The sequence below is a fragment of the Patagioenas fasciata genome, chromosome 18, assembly GCF_037038585.1.
Source record: "Patagioenas fasciata isolate bPatFas1 chromosome 18, bPatFas1.hap1, whole genome shotgun sequence".
NCBI classification, from domain to species: domain Eukaryota; kingdom Metazoa; phylum Chordata; class Aves; order Columbiformes; family Columbidae; genus Patagioenas; species Patagioenas fasciata.
Window position 1 is genome coordinate 13784641 of NC_092537.1, and position 18505 is coordinate 13803145.

At 55.3% G+C, this 18505-nt stretch overlaps 1 protein-coding gene across 1 annotated transcript; it reads right to left on the bottom strand.

Annotated features, from left to right (window-relative positions):
• Positions 1–10429: 10429 nt before the first annotated feature.
• LOC136109483 (large ribosomal subunit protein mL38-like) lies at positions 10430–18194 on the bottom strand. The gene is made up of 2 exons (XM_071816459.1): positions 17974–18194; positions 10430–11308 (listed from the first exon to the last, which is right to left on the bottom strand). Exons 1-2 carry the CDS (start codon positions 18038–18040, stop codon positions 10950–10952), a joined length of 426 nt encoding a protein of 141 aa, XP_071672560.1. The 5' UTR covers positions 18041–18194; the 3' UTR covers positions 10430–10949.
• Positions 18195–18505: the final 311 nt, after the last annotated feature.

An 18505-nucleotide genomic window follows, 5' to 3' on the forward strand; every position in this document is an offset into this window, starting at 1 on the left:
GACTCCCACAAGCCGATTAGGGGGGCAGCGAGGGGCTCCCCCACGTTACAGCAAAGCAGAAATGCCTGGGGGCTCCTGGCAGCTCAAGCCCCCTACACCGCGTCTCCTTACCTGTCTCCTCCACTTTGGGTAACTCTCCACCTTGCCGCTCGCCTTCTGGGCCAGGGACTCCAGCTGCGCCTCGAGCTTCTCGCAGCGCTGGAGGAGCTTCCCCAGCAGCGCCCTGGTGTCCCAGTTGCAGCCGGGGCACCCCGCGTGCTCGTGTCCCCCGCTCTGCGCCGTCGCCCTCGGCTCGTCCAGCTGCTGGCAGGGGAGGAGGAATCAGCTCTGAGCCGGGCTGGATGCCGCCCTCAAGCGCAGGTGCCGTGGAGGCTCCATGGCCCCATCCAGCCAGGGGACGTGGCCGGGACCCCGCCAGGACTCCCCCCGAGCCAGCGGGGGCTGGGAGCGCTGCCCCCGGGCCTCACCTCTGCCTGCAGCTGCTGTGCTGTCTCCATCACCAACTGATTCACGTACTCGGCCGCAAACTTCTCCAGTTCGGCCTGGGTCGGCTCCTGCTGCTTCCCCAACTCCTTCCGCTCTGCCTTGACCTTCTGTCCCTTGGGCCTGGCCAGCGACATGGGGGCAGGGGCAGGCTTAGCCTTCGTGGGGGTGTCCAATGGCCCCCAAACTGGGATGCTCCCAGACCCCAGGCTCCCTCGCAGCCCTGCGGGGTAGGAAACCCTCTCCCATCCTTTTACCGCGGCTGTTGGGTCATCTGGGCGCTGCCGTCTGCTCTCCTGCCGGCTCCAGCCCCCCTCATCTTTCTGGGAGCATCCTCCACCTTCCTGATCTGCCAACGGCAGTGGGGGCGGTGAGGGCACAGCCCCCTGTGTCATTCCAGCACGGGGACCCTTCGGCTGCCCCCTCCCTGCCCAAACTGGCATCCCCGCAGCCCATCGGGGACTGCTGCCGGCTCACCTTCTCCTCCTGCCCGTGGAGGGCCCCGGCCATGTCTTGCAGGAAGGCCACCTGGCACTTGAGGTCGGCCAGGATGCTGGTGATGCTCTGCCGGCCTAGAGGGACATGGTGCAAGGGGATGTGCTGTCGGTGAGGGGGTCTCAGCCTTGGGGCCAGGCTCTGAACATGACGAGCCCCTGAGCCAGGGTGTCCCCACGCCAAACAACCCCCGCCAGCCCCCCCGTGCTCTCACCTCCCTCCGGGAAGAGCCGGCGCACGTTCTCAAGATCCGCATGTTCAGCTTTGGTAGATTTAAGCTGCTCCACCTGCTCCTTCAGACCAGCGCAGAGGTGGCCGAGCTGCCCAACCTGGGAGAGAACCTCCCGCATCTCCGACTCGTAGCTGGAGGTGCTGGTGGAGCCCCAGGGCTTGGCCGGCTCTTGGGCATCCCCTGGGATGGTGGCTTGGGAGGTGGAGGAGCCAGGCTGCACCCCAGGGGTGGTGGTGTGGGTCCCAGCTGATCCTGGCTGCACCCCCGAGGTGCTGGCCTGGGCATCAGGGGCCCCTGGCTGTGTCCCCAGGGCGGTGGTGGCCTGGGTGCCCGGGGATCCTGGCTGCATCCCCGAGGTGCTGGCCTGGGTGTCAGGGGCCCCTGGCTGTGTCCCCAGGGAGGTGCTGGCCTGGGTGCCTGGGGATCCTGGCTGCAACCCCAGGGTGGTGGCGCCGGCACCACAAGATCCTGCGTGAGCAGAGGGAGCGCCTGACAACTTCACAGGGGTCACTGGTTCCCCCTGTGTCCCTGCTTGCATCGCCGGGGAGCCAGACCCTGCAGTCCCCTTGCTGGTCTCGATCTCAGGCTGTGTCCCACGTCCCTTCGGCCCCAGTGCTGAGCGCTTCCTGGCCTGGGTGTCCGTGGCCACCTGGGTGGGCTCGGTGGGGGCAGACTGGCCCCCAGCGCCCTCCTGGGAAGAAGAGGCAAAGGGCAGCAGGGTTACTGGCAGCTGGGCAGCCGTGAGGACAGACCCCAGAACCCCCCGCCATGTCCCCAGTCCCTGTCCCCAAACCAGCATCTGACGGGGCCAAACTCGTGTTGAACATGAGAGCCCAAATGGAAAGGGATCACGGGGTCAGCCCGGCCATGGAACTGGGGGGATGGGACCCCCAGCATCACTGCCCAGCACCCCCAACCCACAGGCTGTGCCCCGAGGCAGGAGGGCTGGTGTCCCCGAGGGAGCGGGGGACGCAGCCGCCTCCTGTCCCTGTGCAGCCCGGCAGCGTCCTGGGGCTTCCCCTGAAGCTGGGTGAGGAGAGGGACACCCGTTCAGATGTGGGAGCGGGATTTAAAGAGCGTCCCCAAATGAACTGGGGCAGGAGACAGAGGGATGCTGGGTAGGGCTGTGCCTGGGGGCCGTGGCTGAATTGCGCGGGCAGAGCTTTATCTCCCCTCCTTCCCCTCCCATGGTTCTGTTTGGATGGCTCTCTAGTTCAGAAGTGCCTTAGCAACTCCTGGGACACCCTTCCCACTCTTCCCTCCTGCTGCCCTTCACGCTGGTGACACCGATGGCCGTGGGGCACGGGCACAGTGTGACAGGGCAGCGGGAGCGGGGAGGGGACGAGGGTCCAGCTCCCCCCGGGGCACCAGGGGACACTCACCAGGCCAAGGGTCTCCTGTATCTCCTGGATGTCCTCTGCCAGGCCAGAATGCGCCTCCTGCATGGCCCGCATGTCCTCTGTCAGGCCGACATGCGCCTCCTTCATCTCCTGGATGTCCTCTGCCAGGCCAGAATGCGCCTTCTGCATCTCCTCCTTCATCTCCCGCACGTCCTCTGCCAGGCCGGACTGCACCTCCTTAAACTTGTTGATCTCCTCCCAGAGATCCTGGAGCGAAGCCCTTTCCTGGGAGAGCGGGTGGGGGGTGAGCCCAGGGGAGGGTCCCTGGGGACCTGGACCCCGCTGTGCTCTGCTGCGGGAGCTCGGGCTTAACCCAGCCCTTGGGCTGAGGGCGGCACGAGGGCAGCGCGGAGCCCAGAGGAGGGGGCGTCTCGTGGGGGAGCACCCAGGGACCAGCAAGAGCATCTACCTTGGAGATGGCTCTCTCCTTCTCGTCTCTTGTTTTTGCAATGGCCTCCTTGGCCATGGAGGAGACCTCGGAGTCGCTCCCGGTCCCCTCCAGTGTGTCCTTCTCGTCCAGCTGCTCTGCTGGTTTCCAGAGCTGCTGCCCGGTGCCCAGGGCTCCATCCTCCTCCTTCTCCTGGCCAGGCTGGTCCTCGCTGTCCTGCTCCTTTGCCAGGCTGGGGGTCGGGCTCTGCCCTGGCTCCAGGACAGACGGCTCCTGCTGGCCCAGCTGCCCGATCATGGCCTCGAGCAACTTGTGCAGGGCCACCAAGTCGACAACCCCCAAATGGGGTGTCCCGATGGCGGCGTTCAGCAGCTCCAACAGACCGAGTGTGGCCATCGCTGCTGCTCTGCTGGAAAACACTGAACTTGATGTGGGAGGACGGGAGCTTTTCTGTCCGCAGATGATGTTGGAGGGAATGGCAGCCAGCAGCCTTTCTCCTCCTTCTTGCCACAGAAAGTGATCCGGTCACCAAACGGATCCAAGTGCCGAAAGCAATCCAAGTGATGAAAGTGATCCAGTCACCAAAGCAATAGAAGTTCCGAAAGTGATCAAACCACCGAAAGCGGATCAACCACCAGAAGTGGGTCAACCACCGGTAGCGATCCCACCACAAAAAGTGATGCAACCACCAATAGCGATCACACCACCAGAAGTGGTTCAACCACCAATAGCGATCCCACCACCAAAAGTGATGCAACCACCAACAGCGATCCCACCACCAAAAGCGATCCAACTGCCAAAATGAGTCCACCACCACAGTGATCCCACCACGGCAAGTGATCCCACCACGGCCAGTGACCAAATGGGCGAGGGGCACAGGTGACAGGGGACAATATAGTGTCTCTGTTGCCTGGCAACAGCTGCCCCAGCAGCCAGCGGGCGCCGCCCTGGCCATTGTGATGAAGTTATCCACGGGATGGGAGGTGCTGAGGGTCCCTCCTGCCTTTCCCACTTTACCACCTACAGTGCAGCTGGTGACACCTCAAATGTTGTGGCAGTCACTGCAGACCCTGCCCAGATGCAAAATACAATTGGACAGGTCATGGGGAATGAAATCTCATCTCACTGAATTAAATACCCTCAGTTTTAATTGCAGAGAGAGTGGCTTTATCCGTGTTGTGTACTCAATCAAACTCTCCCGACGTTTAATCCTTTCCTTTCCCCACGGCACAGTGGCCTCGGAGGCGATTCCCCTTCGTGGCAGACGTGCAGTGACCGGCTCACGAGGGCACCAGCACCTGGGAACCTGGGCTGAAAACAAGGCCAAAGTGCCTGGTTTAGGATGCCTTTCCCTGCGGCTGATCAAGGCAGACGGATGTCTTTGGAGAGGGAGCTGTTCTGAAGGGATTTCTTCTGCCTCTCGACTGCTGGCACGAGCCAGCGGCTGCTGACCAGGAAACCTCCAGCTGGGGCCAGTGACAAGTGCTGCTCTTCTCCCGCTCAGCTCTGATGTGGTCGAGGGGGATCAGCCCTGCGAGGAGGGAAATGCTGGAGGTGACACCAGGACCTGGGGGGTTCAGCTGGAGAACGGGAGCTGAGGGGAGACCTTGTGATCTCTGAACTGCCTGAAAGGAGCCTGGAGCCGGGGGGGCGGGCTCTGCTCCCCAGGAACAAGCGACGGCACAAGAGGAAATGGCCTCAAGTAGCGCCAGGGGAGGTTGAGGTTGGATGTGGGGAACAATTCCTTAACAGAAAAGGCTGCCGGGCAATGGGACATCATCCCCTCCGGCTGCCATTTTACCAGGCAGCTCCTTTGAGCCTTATTCTGGGGAACACAGCACAGAAACCCTGAATCCTTGATTTGAGTTCATTTAATGATTTTTCCAGGATCTTACAGCCATGCAGTTGGCACGGTGCTGTGTGCAGAGTCTGCAGGTGGAGCCGCCCCACCACCCTGGACCAGAGAATCCCAAGCGGGTGACGGAGAGGACGCTCGGCACAAAGCGCCTCTGCCCCGAGATGCCAGCACGAGGCAGGAGGGTCCGTCCTCCCGTCCCGCCACCCTGCGGGGGCCACAGTCCCCAGAGTCAAAACACGGAAGCATAAGCCCAGCCCTTCCCACCAGTGCAGAGCAGAGCACCTCGAGGGGAGGCCCGGCCCCAGTAAATGCCGTACGTGGGCTCCTTGCTGTCTCGCTATCTATCCAGGTCCTCAGGGGCTGGTGGCGCGGGAACTTCACCTGGGGAGGATGGTAAACGGGCGGCCGCACAAATTCAACCACGGGCTCTGTCCTGTCTGTCAAGGGGTGACACAGAGCGTTAGCGAGATGGCGCAGACCCGAACCCCAGGACCTGCCGTCGCTAACAAGGCCCCCCCCCACCCACCAGGGCTGGTCGAGCACGCCCTGGTGAAGGCCCTCAGTGTTATTTTAAAATGCTCATTCAGAATGGGCTTTTAAGAGGTTGTCTCCTCAGGCTGCTGTTAGTTTGGGGGAGGATGGCTCCGGAAGCGCCCAGTCTGTGCTGTAACAGCTCCCAGACAAGTGCCGGGACCAAGCAGGAGCCCACGGGCACAGCTCGTGCACCGGCCCTGTGCCTCAGCCCAGGGCTGCGTCACGGCTCCCCCAGCCCCCCGCACGGGCCATTTCTCACTGAGGAGCTGATGGGAGACCCAGGTAACGCAGCTGTCCCGCTGGCACTGTTGAGACGCCAGCCCTGCCAGGGTCACGGCATCCTCGTGCTTTCTGTACAACTCAAACGTGCTCAAGGTTCACACCTTGAGCCTGTGGCTGGAAACAAGACACAAGCACAAGAGCTGAGGCGATTCTCTTTTCTTGCAGCACTCTGGCAGGCAGCTACTTCCCCACAGCACCCCAGAGTCTGTGAAACAGAGGTGGAAAACCAAGGCACACCAAAACTTCTCCCAGCTTCCCCAGCCCTCTGCACATTTCTGCTCCAGGCAGGAAAAAAAACCCGCTTTCTTAACAGCCTGGTTTAAAGCAACAGGACAGCACAGTGCTTGCAGGGCTGGGATTGTGGCTTCAGGCGACACACAAACTCAGAGCAGCCCTGAACAACCCTGCAGACTCCAAGGAACTTGCTCTCCTCCAGCAGTAACGACCTTGTCATCAGAACACGCAAGAACAGCCTGGCCAAGAGAGCGTGAACCGCCCAGCAACAGCCTCAGTGACCAGGGCCTGGGCCCAACATCCTCGCTGGAATGGATGGGGCGGTTCTGGCTTGAAGAGCAGGAAGACGAAGCGATGGCAGCCGGTGCCCATGGCGGGGAAGGGGGGCAGGTAATGGCAGATCTCCTTACCCGACTGGATGTCGTTGCCTGGGATGTTCGTCCTGAACACACACAAGTTTACTTCACTAGATACCCGTTCATTTCCCTCCCTTAGGGCCAGCAGATTCCCCCAGGATTGCACATCACTCTGGGCTACGTTGTCACGCAACCTACGCCCTGTTTGACAAGCAAACAGACAGCAGAGGCTGCTTTCACTGGCACAAAAATATCACACTCAGCGCTTTGAAAGCCAAACAGCAGCAACACCTGAACTCCCGCATCTTTAGCAGGACCCAGAACGTGGGCGTGAAGCAGCTGCTGGCAGGAGCACCAGCGAACCCACAGAACTGTCTCAGCAAATCCTTATTCCGAGCTCCGTTGAAGGAGTTTCTGCCCGCTCCGCCGGGGCTTTCCCCGAGCCCAGCAGCGCGGCTCTGCCGTGCGGTGCTCACTCCAGCCAGCGCAGGTACTCCGAGCGCGCGCCTCTTCAACCTCCACCTGCAACAGAGAAAGGCGACTTTGTGATAGGATCACAGAATCGTTTGGGTTGGAAGAGACCCTCAAGATCACTGAGTCCAACCACAACCCAACTCTGGCACTAACCCCTGTCCACAAGAACCTCATCTACATCTCATCTTTTAAACTCTTCCCGGGATAGTGACTCCAGCACTGCCCTGGGCAGCCTGTTCCAGTACTGTACAACCCTTTCCAGGAAGAAATGTTTCCTAATATCCAATCTGAACCTCCCCTGGCACAACTCGAGGCCGGTGTTTGCATCAACCCCAAAGTGAGAACACCCTGACCTGCTTCGAACCAACGGGGCAGCTCAAGACCACCCAGCAATCCTTTCCTAGCACAAGAGTAACTCATTCTTATAGGACGGAGCTTCAAATCAGGAGCAAAGAACTCAACAGATGAAATTCCAAGATTAAAGGGACTTCTCAGTCAGCTGCTTCACCGTGCCTCGGTTTCCCAGAGCGAGCAGTGGCAGCTAATGCACCTGCCAGGCAGACTGCCGAGGGAGAGGAGTCTGGGGGGAAACAAAAGGCGGGAGTCAGGGAATTGCTTCCACTACACTGCCACACCGGTCCTGTCTCATCTCTCAACCGCCAGAGCTTTGGGGAGGCTACAATCTTTCCTGCATATGTAACACAGCCCTACTCAGATCACAGTATCACCGTATGTTTGGGATTGGAAGGGACCTCAAAAGATCATCCAGTCTAATCCCTCTGCTGGAGCAGGAACGCCTAGGTGAGGTCGCACAGGAAGGTGTCCAGGCGGGCTTTGAATGTCTGCAGGGAAGGAGACTCCACAACCTCCCTGGGCAGCCTGGTCCAGTGCTCTGTCACCCTCACTGAGAAGTTCTTTCTCAAATTTAAGTGGAACCTCTTGTGTTCCAGCTTGATCCCATTGCCCCTTGTCCTATCATTGTTTGCCACTGAGAAGAGCCTGACTCCATCCTCGTGGCACTCACCCTTTATATATTTATAAACATTAATAAGGTCACCCCTCAGTCTCCTCTTCTCCAAACTAAAGAGCCCCAGCTCCCTCAGCCTTTCTTCATAAGGGAGATGCTCCACTCCCTTAATCATCTTTGTTGCCCTACGCTGGACCCTCTCCAGCAGTTCCCTGTCCTTCTTGAACTGAGGGGCCCAGAACTGGACACAATATTCCAGATGGGGTCTCACCAGGGTGGAGTAGAGGGGAAGGAGGACCTCTCTCGATCTACTGACCACCCCCCTTGTAATACACCCAAGGATGCCATTGGCCTTCCTGGCCACAAGGGCCCAGTGCTGGCTCATGGTCATCCTGTTGTCCACCAGGACCCCCAGGTCCCGTTCCCCTACACTGCTCTCTAATAGGTCATTCCCCAACCTATACTGGAACCTGGGGTTACTCCTGCCCAGATGCAGGACTCTACACTTTCCCTTGTTAAATTCCATCAGGTTATCCCCCGCCCAACTCTCCAGCCTGTCCAGGTCTCTGGATGGCAGCACAGCCTCTGGCGTGTCAGCCACTCCTCCCACCTTAGTGTCATCAGCAAACTTGCTGATAGTACACTCAATTCCCTCGTCCAAATCGTTAATGAATATATTGAATAATATTGGCCCCAGTACTGACCCCTGAGGCACTCCACTAGATACTGGCCTCCAACTGGACTCCGCACCATTGACCACCACTCTCTGGCTTCTCTCTTTAAGCCAGTTTGCAACCCACCCCACTACTCTATTGTCTAGACCACACCTCCTCAGTTCAGCTGTGAGGATGCTGTGAGGGACTGTGTCAAAGGCTTTGCTGAAGTCAAGGTAGACCACATCCACCGCTCTGCCATCATCCATCCACCTTGTCACATTCTCATAAAAGGCTGTGAGGTTGGTCAAGCATGACTTACACTTGGTGAAGCCGTGCTGACTGCCCCTAATGACCCTCTTATCCCTGATGTGCCTTGAGATGACACCAAGGACAAGCTGTTCCATTACTTTCCCAGGGACAGAGGTGAGGCTGACCGGTCTATAATTACCCGGGTCCTCCTTCTTGCCCTTTTTGAAGACCGGAGTGACATTTGCTTTCCTCCAATCCTCGGGCACCTCTCCCGTTTCCCAAGACTTGGCAAAAATGATGGAGAGCGGTCCAGCAATGACTTCAGCCAGCTCCCTCAGCACCCGCGGATGCATCCCATCTGGACCCATGGATTTATGGATGTCCAGACTACTTAATTGTTCCCTAACCCAGTCCTCATCGACTAAAGCAAACTCCTCCATTGACCTGGCTTCATCCGGGGCCTCAGGGGTACAGGGCTCCCCAGGACAGCCTCCAGCGGAGTAGACAGAGACTAAGAAGGCATTCAGCAATTCTGCCTTCTCTGTGTCTTCCGCCACCAGGGCACCCATCTCGTTCATCAGTGGGCCTACATTGCCTCTGGTATTAGTTTTATCTGCTATGTACTTGAAAAAGTTCTTCTTGCTGTCCTTCACCCCTCTCGCCAGCTGTAATTCTAAGGAGGCCTTGGCTACCCTAGCTGCCTTCCTGCATCCTCTAACAGCAGCCTTATATTCCTCCCAAGTGGCCAGCCCCTGCTTCCATGACCTGTAAAGTCGCCTCTTCTGCTTGAGCATACCCAACAGATCCCTATTCAACCACACAGGCGTCCTGGCTCCCTTCCTCGACTTCCTACGTGTGGGGATGCTCTGATCCTGAGCATGGAAGAAGCAATCTCTGAATGCGATCCAGCTCTCTTGGGCCCCTTTTCCTTCAAGCAGTCTTGCTCATGGGATTTCCCCCAGTAATTGTTTGAAAAGGCCAAAGTTTGCCCTGCTAAAGTCCAGGGTTGCAATTCTACTTGCTATTCTGTTCCTGCCACACGAGATGCTGAACTCCACCAGCTCGTGGTCACTGCAACCCAGGCAGCCCTCAACCTTTACTGCTTCGACCAGACCCTCTTTGTTAGTGAGGATGAGATCCAGCAGTGCACCTCTCCTGGTCGGCTCCTCCACCATCTGCATGAGGAAGTTATCATCAAGGCACTGGAGGAACCTCCTGGACTGTGGCTGGCTGGCTGAATGGTCCTTCCAGCAAACATCAGGGAAGTTAAAATCACCACAACAACCAGGGCCTGTGACTGCGAGGCCACTCTCAGCTGCGCATAGAAGGCCTCATCAACTTCCTCAGTCTGATCTGGTGGCCTGTAATAGACACCTACAAACGTATCACCCCTGCCAGCCTGTCCCTTGATCCTGACCCATACACTCTCAACTCGTTCCTCATCCTCTCCTGGGCAGAATTTAGTACATTGCAGTTGCTCTCTCACATAGAGAGCAACTCCACCACCACGCCTGGCTGGCCTGTCTTTCCTGAAAAGGGTGTAGCCATCCATGACCACATTCCAGTCATGCGAACTGTCCCACCACGTTTCTGTAATTGCCACCAGATCATAATCTCCCAACCGAACATAGGAATCTAACTCCTCCTGCTTATTCCCCGTGCTGCGCGCATTGGTGTACAGGCATTTCAGGGAGAGAGCAGAGCACACCAATTTCTCCCTAGGGGCACAGGAGGCCAAAAGAAACAGGAGCGAACCAACAGCAGAGGGAAAAGATCCCGTGTAAACACGTTCTTTGTAAAGAACCTGCTACTCACCTGGATTTGTGAGCAGCACAGTCCGCAGGGAGCCTTTATCTGCCACGGATGACACCGCGGGGGAACTGGAAGCCTGAATGAGGAACACAAACAGAACGTCAATCACTGAAACCACAGATTCCATTAAGACCAGGTCACGATTTCCACGGCAACGAACACGAACCGGGCACGGGCACGGCCAGGACCCAGCACAGACCAGGCACGGCCACAACACCAAGTCATCCAGCTCCACCTGAGAGGCCCTGGAGCCTTAAGAAACACCAGCCTGCTGACAGACAGCCATCCTGTTGCAAAGCTCTGTCTTTATCACGTCCAAGAAACACGTTTGGATCATCACAGAGGAAATACCCTTCTAAACAAAATCCCCCAGGGCAGACAATGCCCATCAGGAGCGTCTGAGAAAACCACAGAGGCTTCCCGTGGGGCCAAGGCTGTGCCCCGCTCCCCCCACACTCCTCTGACGGAGTCACCATGTTCCCATAGCAGACCGGCACGGCGTGCTCGTCTTCCCGGCTGTGCTCCACCCTCAAGGTGAGCCGGGGGGCAACGCGGCCCCTCGGAACAAGTCACGAAACACCACGCAGTGCTCGGCCACGCGCTGCTTGTGGAACGGGCCGCTGCTCTTCTCCCACTCAGCTCTGAGCTCGCCGAGGGGGATCAGCGCTGCGAGGAGAGGGAAACGCTGGAGGTGACACCGGGGGACCCAGCGTTGCCGGGGCGGAGAGGGGGTGGCGGGACACAGGCCTGTGCGGAGCCACGCTGCGCCTTCCATCTCCGCATTCTGGCGGTTCTCCCTCCGGATCTTCTTTCTTGCCTTGATTTCCTTTGCCCGCAGCAGCTTCTCACGCGGCAGGCTGATGTCGGTCTTTGGCTCCTCAGACAGGGCTGAAAAAATCACCTACGTGACAAATTCCAGTGCCCAAAACACCCAAACACAAAACGCCTGCAGAGCGTTAGAGAGGCTGTGAAAGAGACGCAAACTCCAAGACAGCAGAGACTCGAATCTACCGCCTCTGCCTTCCCTCGGCACCTCCACGCGTCTGCCGCCTCCTCCCCCCCAGCTCATCGCACCCCCAGACCCAGCGGTTTCCCAGCCGAGGAGCAGCTCTGGTCTCTGCGGCTGCTCTGCAGCCAAACTGGGTTATTTGCTGCAAGGGGTCTAAAGCTCTGGTTCCTGCTCTGGCTCCTCTGACACTACCGGGTTTAGGAAGAGAGGAAACGGCCTCAAGTTGCCCCAGGGGAGGTTGAGGTTGGATCCTGGGAACAATTTCTTCCCAGAAAGGGCTACCCAGGGCAGCGGCGGAGGGGTTGAACAGACGTGGAGATGCGGTTCTCAGGGACACGGGGCAGTGCTGGGGGTGGGTTATGGTTGGACACGATGGTCTTGAGGGTCTTTTCCAACCAAATGATTCTATGATTCCAAGGAATCACTTCTCTACTCCGCTCCACGTCTCTTGGCGGGTCCTGGCCAGCCTCCCTCCTCCCAGAAAACTGCCATCCGGTTCCCTGAAACTTTCGGGCTCTGCAAACTTCTACATCAGGAAGGGGCCAACCTTGTGCCAAAGCCCCTCATCAGCTCTTTACAGGGTGCAGTCTGGGGCAAAATGCAGCCCCAGCAACAGCTTTCTCGACCTCTGGCAGCAAAAGCCCGCACGGCGCAGCTCCTCGGGCGAGCACCTGGCTGGGGCTGCTGTGCTGCCGGGCCGTCTGCCCCCAGCGCGGCTCCCTGCTCTCCTCCTCCACCAGCCTCAAGCACCGACTGAAACTGCAGCGTTTTTCCAGCACTTCTAAGTTGCCGACGTCAATGCCCTCGTTGGGCAGCGGCCCCAGCCGCTGGGAATGGAGAGTGAAGAGAAGCTGCTCAATTCATGTACACCGTGATTCACTTACAAAGCACGCACCCATCGTTAACCAATGACACGGTAAATGCTTTCTGAGCACCTGCAAAACAAGGGGAGGATGGGCCATAGAATCCCAGAATGTCAGGGGTTGAAGGGCCCTGGAAAGCTCATCCAGTGCAATCCCCCCATGGAGCAGGAACACCCAGCTGAGGTTCCACAGGAAGGGGTCCAGGCGGGTTTGAATGGCTGCAGAGAAGGAGACTCCACAACCTCCCTGGGCAGCCTGGGCCAGGCTCTGACACCCTCACCAGGAACAAGTTTCTTCTCAGATTTAAGTGGAACCTCCTGTGTTCCAGTTTGTACCCATTGCCCCTTGTCCTGTTGTTAGAAATAGAATCGATTTTATAGGGGACTATACTAATACAATCAATACAGCCAATTTTAACAGGAAACTAACAGGATCAATTTTACAAGATGTTCTCTTTTGGGATGGGTGCAAGACTGACTCAACCTTTGCATACCGTGTTTTACCCAATAAGGGAACTGAGCATACTTTTATCTTATCAACCTAGCGTTTATCTTAGCCCAAATATGCTTAGAATGAGGAGAAATATATACAGTACCTCTGGAAATTAAGCTAGTCAGCAGTTGTGCAATTATAGAGTAGTGCGCATGTGCAGCATCAAAAGGTGAAAAGGACAGAAGCGATGAAGACTACTTACTTCATCCTGAAGACCCCCTGAAAGACCACCAGAGGACACTGCGCATGATCAAAGTAGTTCCAAGGTGTTGCAATCGATGTTGCAATAAATGTTGAGCAACTGTTACATATTCTAATGATCCTAATGAATATATGAATATGTATGTGAATGGACTGCATAAATACTGCGTAACCTAAACTGACCGCGGAAGCCAGCTTTGGGTGTGAACCCCTGGTTTCCCAGCGCTGAAATAAAGCACCGCATATAACTACGCCCGTGGTTATGTGTCCTGATTGCTAACATTTTGGCGACCCAGGTGGGACCTCGCGGGCATTGCTGAGACGGCTCGCGTCTCGATCCTGCTCCGGCCGGCACCGAGGTATTCTTGGGGAGTGCGTCGGACGCGACCGGCTCTCCGCTGCTCACGACGGACCTCTGATTGGTAAGAAGGTGCTTTATCTGTTGTTTTACCTGGATCATTGGGTACCCATCTGGTCTGGTTCTGTTCTGGTCCTGTAGCCTGCTGGTCAGGCATCCGGTAGCCTGCCGGTCAGACGCGGTGAAAGCCACGCTCGGTTGGGCAGGGAGCTCCCGAGGTATTGCCTAGGCAGCCGTCCGTTAGACAGAGGGAAACCTCTGCAGGTTCGGCATCTGGTGGTTATCTGGTTCTGGTTTTGTCTGTCTGGTTATCTACGCGCACTTGGTCTGGTTATTTATGCTGTTCAGCACGTGGTTTGTAGTTTTGATAATTTGATCTGTATTTCTGATTTGATCCGTATTCTGGTAAAGTTGTCTGTGTGCTATCTTTCTGTATTAACCCCTCTCTGCGTTACTCTTTTGTGTTGGTATGTGTGGTACAAAGATGTCACCATTAGATTGTTTGCTGAAACATTGGAAGGAGGCTGGATTTGGACAATCAATGAGTAAAAAGAAATTAACTGAATATTGTACTCACTGGTGGCCTGAATATGACTTGCCTAATGAAGTACGCTGGCCACCGGAGGGCACTTTAGAACATGGAACTATTGTTGAATTAATGAGATTTTGTCAAAGGGAAGGTAAATGGGATGAGGTACAGTATGTGGATCTCTTTTTCTATCTCGAACAAAAACAGGATTGGAGGAAGGAATGTGGGTTAATGTTAGTCCGGAGGAGCGGTACTAATGATAAATGTACGGGCTGTACGGTGGAAAAGAAATGCATAACGTGTTTGGCAGTAGAGAGCAGCCGCGGCAACGCTTCAGATCTGCCGTGTCTAGACGTTGCGCCTTCAGAAACTGAACCCTTTGCACCTAAGCCCCTTAAACCCTCGGCACCTGTACGTCTTACTGAAAGTGATATCGATTCCAGCGGGGATGAGGGGGCAGCAACCGGAGTAAAAGGAGTAACAACTACACCAATATCCCACAGAACTAGGAACAGAGAAGAGGAAGCCCAAAAGGGGGGTGAACCGTCAAATGTAATAGCACCCTTGAGACAAGCGGTAGGAGTGGGGGGAGAGCCGGTTTATGTAAAATCCCGTTTTCGCCAGGAGATCTAATGATTTGGAAACAATCATCTGGTTCTTACTGGGAAAACCTGGACAAGGTTGCAAGGATAATTAAGATGATAATTAAAATGCAGAATCCCGATTGGGATGATTTGCAGGTGATTCTTGACACATTAATGGATTCTACAGAAAAAGATATGGTTATACGGGTAGCAAGAGATAAAGTAAGAGAGGATATTCGGAATGGGACTGTGGGCGGTAATGTTGAGGAGAATTTCCCAAAAGAGGAACCCCGGTGGGATTATAATACTGGGGCTGGTCAGCTTCGCCTCCGGAGGTATCAGGACTGGTTATTAATTGGTGTTCAGACTGCTACGCCAAAACAAATGAATTGGTCAAAATTGTATAATGTTAGGCAGGAAAAGAATGAATCCCCTTCAGCCTTTTTAGAAAGACTGAAGGAAACTGCAAAAAGATATACGGATTTAGATATTGAAACAGAACAAGCAAGGATTCAGTTGGCTTTAATCTTTTTGGGACAGTCTCAGGATGATATTCGGAAGAAATTACAGAAACTGGAGGGAGCACAATTACGAGATCTGGATGTTATGTTAGAAACAGCCTGGAAAGTTTATAGTAATAGAGAAAAGGAATAGTCGAGGCGTTCTCAGCAAGACTTGTTGGCCCTGCTCCAAGGGCAAGGCAGGGGAATAGGAATGGAAGCCCGCGGCAGGGGAGCTAGAGGCGGCCGAGGGCGCGGTTTTCGGAATGTCCAGGGAACTCCTTTAAGATCTGTTGTAAAGCTTGGTATAAATCAATGTGCTTATTGTAAGGAGGAAGGACACTGGAAAAATGAATGCCCGAATCGTCCGGGCTCTACGGGTCGGGTACCAAGCGCAGCAGGGAATGCAATACAAACTATGGTGTTGGGGGAGTATAATAACAACAGCTGACTATATGGCAGCACAAGAACAGATACCCAGAATAAGGAACCCCTGGTGACGCTATAAGTGGGGGATCAGGATGTGAGACTTTTGGTGGACACAGGGGCTACTTATTCTGTGCTAAATTCCCTACAGGGAACCATAGGTCATAAAACTACAACGATTGTTGGTGCCACGGGGAAGGAAGAAGTACGGCCATTCCTGCAACCCTTAGATCTGTGTTTCGGAGAAAAGGAATTAACCCACGAGTTCTTACATGTTCCAGATTGTCCAGTTTCTCTTCTAGGACGGGATTTATTGACTAAATTGGATGCTGTGATAATATTTGAGAATGGAAACCTGGTAACGAAAATTCCAGAATCCAAGGTAGGACAAATTCTGTTATTAAAAGAAAACCCGGTAGTGGAAATACCACAAGCTGTGGAGGAGGCGGTGATCCCCACGGTATGGGCGACTGACATACCTGGGAAATCGAAAACAGCCCAGCCCGTAAAAGTGGAATTAAAGGAAGATGCCAGGCCAGTACAGTTGAGACAGTACCCACCGAAATTAGAAGCTAGGTTAGGAATAGTTCCTCTGATTGAAAAATTTTTGAGATATGGAATCCTAGAGAAATGATTGATAAATTGATTGGGCAAATGGATCGATTGGCCAGAATAACTAAAAAAGGTTTTCGGGAACTTAATATACAATTACAGGCTATGACTAAAAGGGCCTTGCAGAATAAAATGGCACTCGACATAATGTTAGTGAAAGAAAATGGTGTCTGTGGATATTTGAAAGACAGAACTGATCATTGCTGCATCCATATTCCAAACGTAACTTCAGAAGTTGAGAAGGACATTTCCCAACTGACCCAAACAGAGATGGAGCTGCAAAAAGAAAAGCAGGATGCAGAACAGAGCTGGATAGGCGCTCTGTTGAATACATTTGGCTTAAATTTTGGAGGATGGGTACATTCACTACTAGACAGTGTAGTTGTACTCGCAATCGTGATTGTACTTCTTTGCTTATTGTATGTAGGTATTAAGCGTGTACTTAGTCAAACAAGTGCTAGGAATGATCGCATTTTTAGTGTCTTGAGCAGGAATTATGATAATCCTATATTCGAAAACCCTCCAGCTTATGAAGAATAATCGAAATAGTTGATTAATGTGAGAATGCATTGTCTAAGAATAGAAAAGAATTCTCAAAGGGGGGAAATGTTAGAAATAGAATCGATTTTATAGGGGACTATACTAATACAATCAATACAGCCAATTTTAACAGGAAACTAACAGGATCAATTTTACAAGATGTTCTCTTTTGGGACGGGTGCAAGACTGACTCAACCTTTGCATACCGTGTTTTACCTAATAAGGGAACTGAGCATACTTTTATCTTATCAACCTAGCGTTTATCTTAGCCCAAATATGCTTAGAATGAGGAGAAATATATACAGTACCTCTGGAAATTAAGCTAGTCAGCAGTTGTGCAATTATAGAGTAGTGCGCATGTGCAGCATCAAAAGGTGAAAAGGACAGAAGCGATGAAGACTACTTACTTCATCCTGAAGACCCCCTGAAAGACCACCAGGGGACACTGCGCATGATCAAAGTAGTTCCAAGGTGTTGCAATCGATGTTGCAATAAATGTTGAGCAACTGATACATATTCTAATGATCCTAATGAATATATGAGTATGTATGTGAATGGACTGCATAAATACTGCGTAACTTCAAATGACCGCGGAAGGCAGCTTTGGGTGTGAACCCCTGGTTTCCCAGCGCTGAAATAAAGCACCGCATATAACTACGCCCGTGGTTATGTGTCCTGATTGCTAACACTGTCACTGGTTGTCACCCAGAAGAGCCTGGCTCCATCCTCCTGACACTCCCCTTTCCATACTGATCCCCAGGAATGAGTCCCCCCTCAGTCTCCTCTTCTCCAGCTCCAGAGCCCCAGCTCCCTCGGCCTTTCCTCACCCGGGAGAATCATCCAGTGCAATCCCCCCATGGAGCAGGATACCCAGCTGAGGTTCCACAGGAAGGGGTCCAGGCGGGTTTGAATGGCTGCAGAGAAGGAGACTCCACAACCCCCCTGGGCAGCCTGGGCCAGGCTCTGTCACCCTCACCAGGAACAAGTTTCTCCTCAAATTTAAGTGGAACCTCCTGTGTTCCAGTTTGCACCCATTGCCCCTTGTCCTGTCACTGGTTGTCACCCAGAAGAGCCTGGCTCCATCCTCCTGACACTCCCCCTTTAGATATCTGTAAACATGAATGAGTCCCCCCCAGTGTCCTCTTCTCCAGCTCCAGAGCCCCAGCTCCCTCAGCCTTTCCTCACACGGGAGATGCTCCACTCCCTTCAGCATCTTGGTGCTGCGCTGGACTCTCTCCAGCAGTTCCCTGCCCTTCTGGAGCTGAGGGGCCACAACTGGATACAAATTCCCGAGAGAGCCCGGGAAGAGCCGGAGCCACCCCCGCCTCCCCGAGCCGGCCACGCCAGGAATTCAGCCGCCCGAACGCTCTCCCCGCCACGCCGCAAGCGGCTCCCGCTGCCCGCGCAGGGGAACCGGGGCTCCCCGGCCCGGGACTCACCGGCCGTGCCGAACGCCCGCCCGCTCCGGACGCCGCTCAGCGCCGCGCTCGCCAGCGGCACCGCCATGCTGCGCGCCGCCCGCACTGGAAGGGCCCCGTTCCCATAGCGACGGGGGCTGCGCCGCGCGGGGTCCGGCCCGCAAGGCCCCGCAGCCGTAGCAACGGGTCTGTCTACCGCAGCGCCGGGCTGGGAATGCCCCGCTGCCGCAGCGACGGGGCTGGTTAGCGCGGAGCCTGCCTAGGAGCGTCCCCACAGCCCCGCGGGACAGGCTCTGCCCTCCCCGGGAACCCCTCCCCATCGCCGGCCTTGCTGCTCCGACCGGGTAGAGCCCGCGGAAGGCACCGGAGAGGCCCCGCTGTCACCCCGGGGTACCCGGGCGGGAGGTGAAGCCCAGCACAAGAGCCAGGGGCTTTTCAGAAATCGGCCCAACAAGGAAAAGCTGCGGTTGCCAGACCCAAGGACCCGGGACAGCTGATTTCTGCCCTCAAATTCTGGCTCCATCCTTCCAGGTCAAACTGGCAGTTTCTCCAA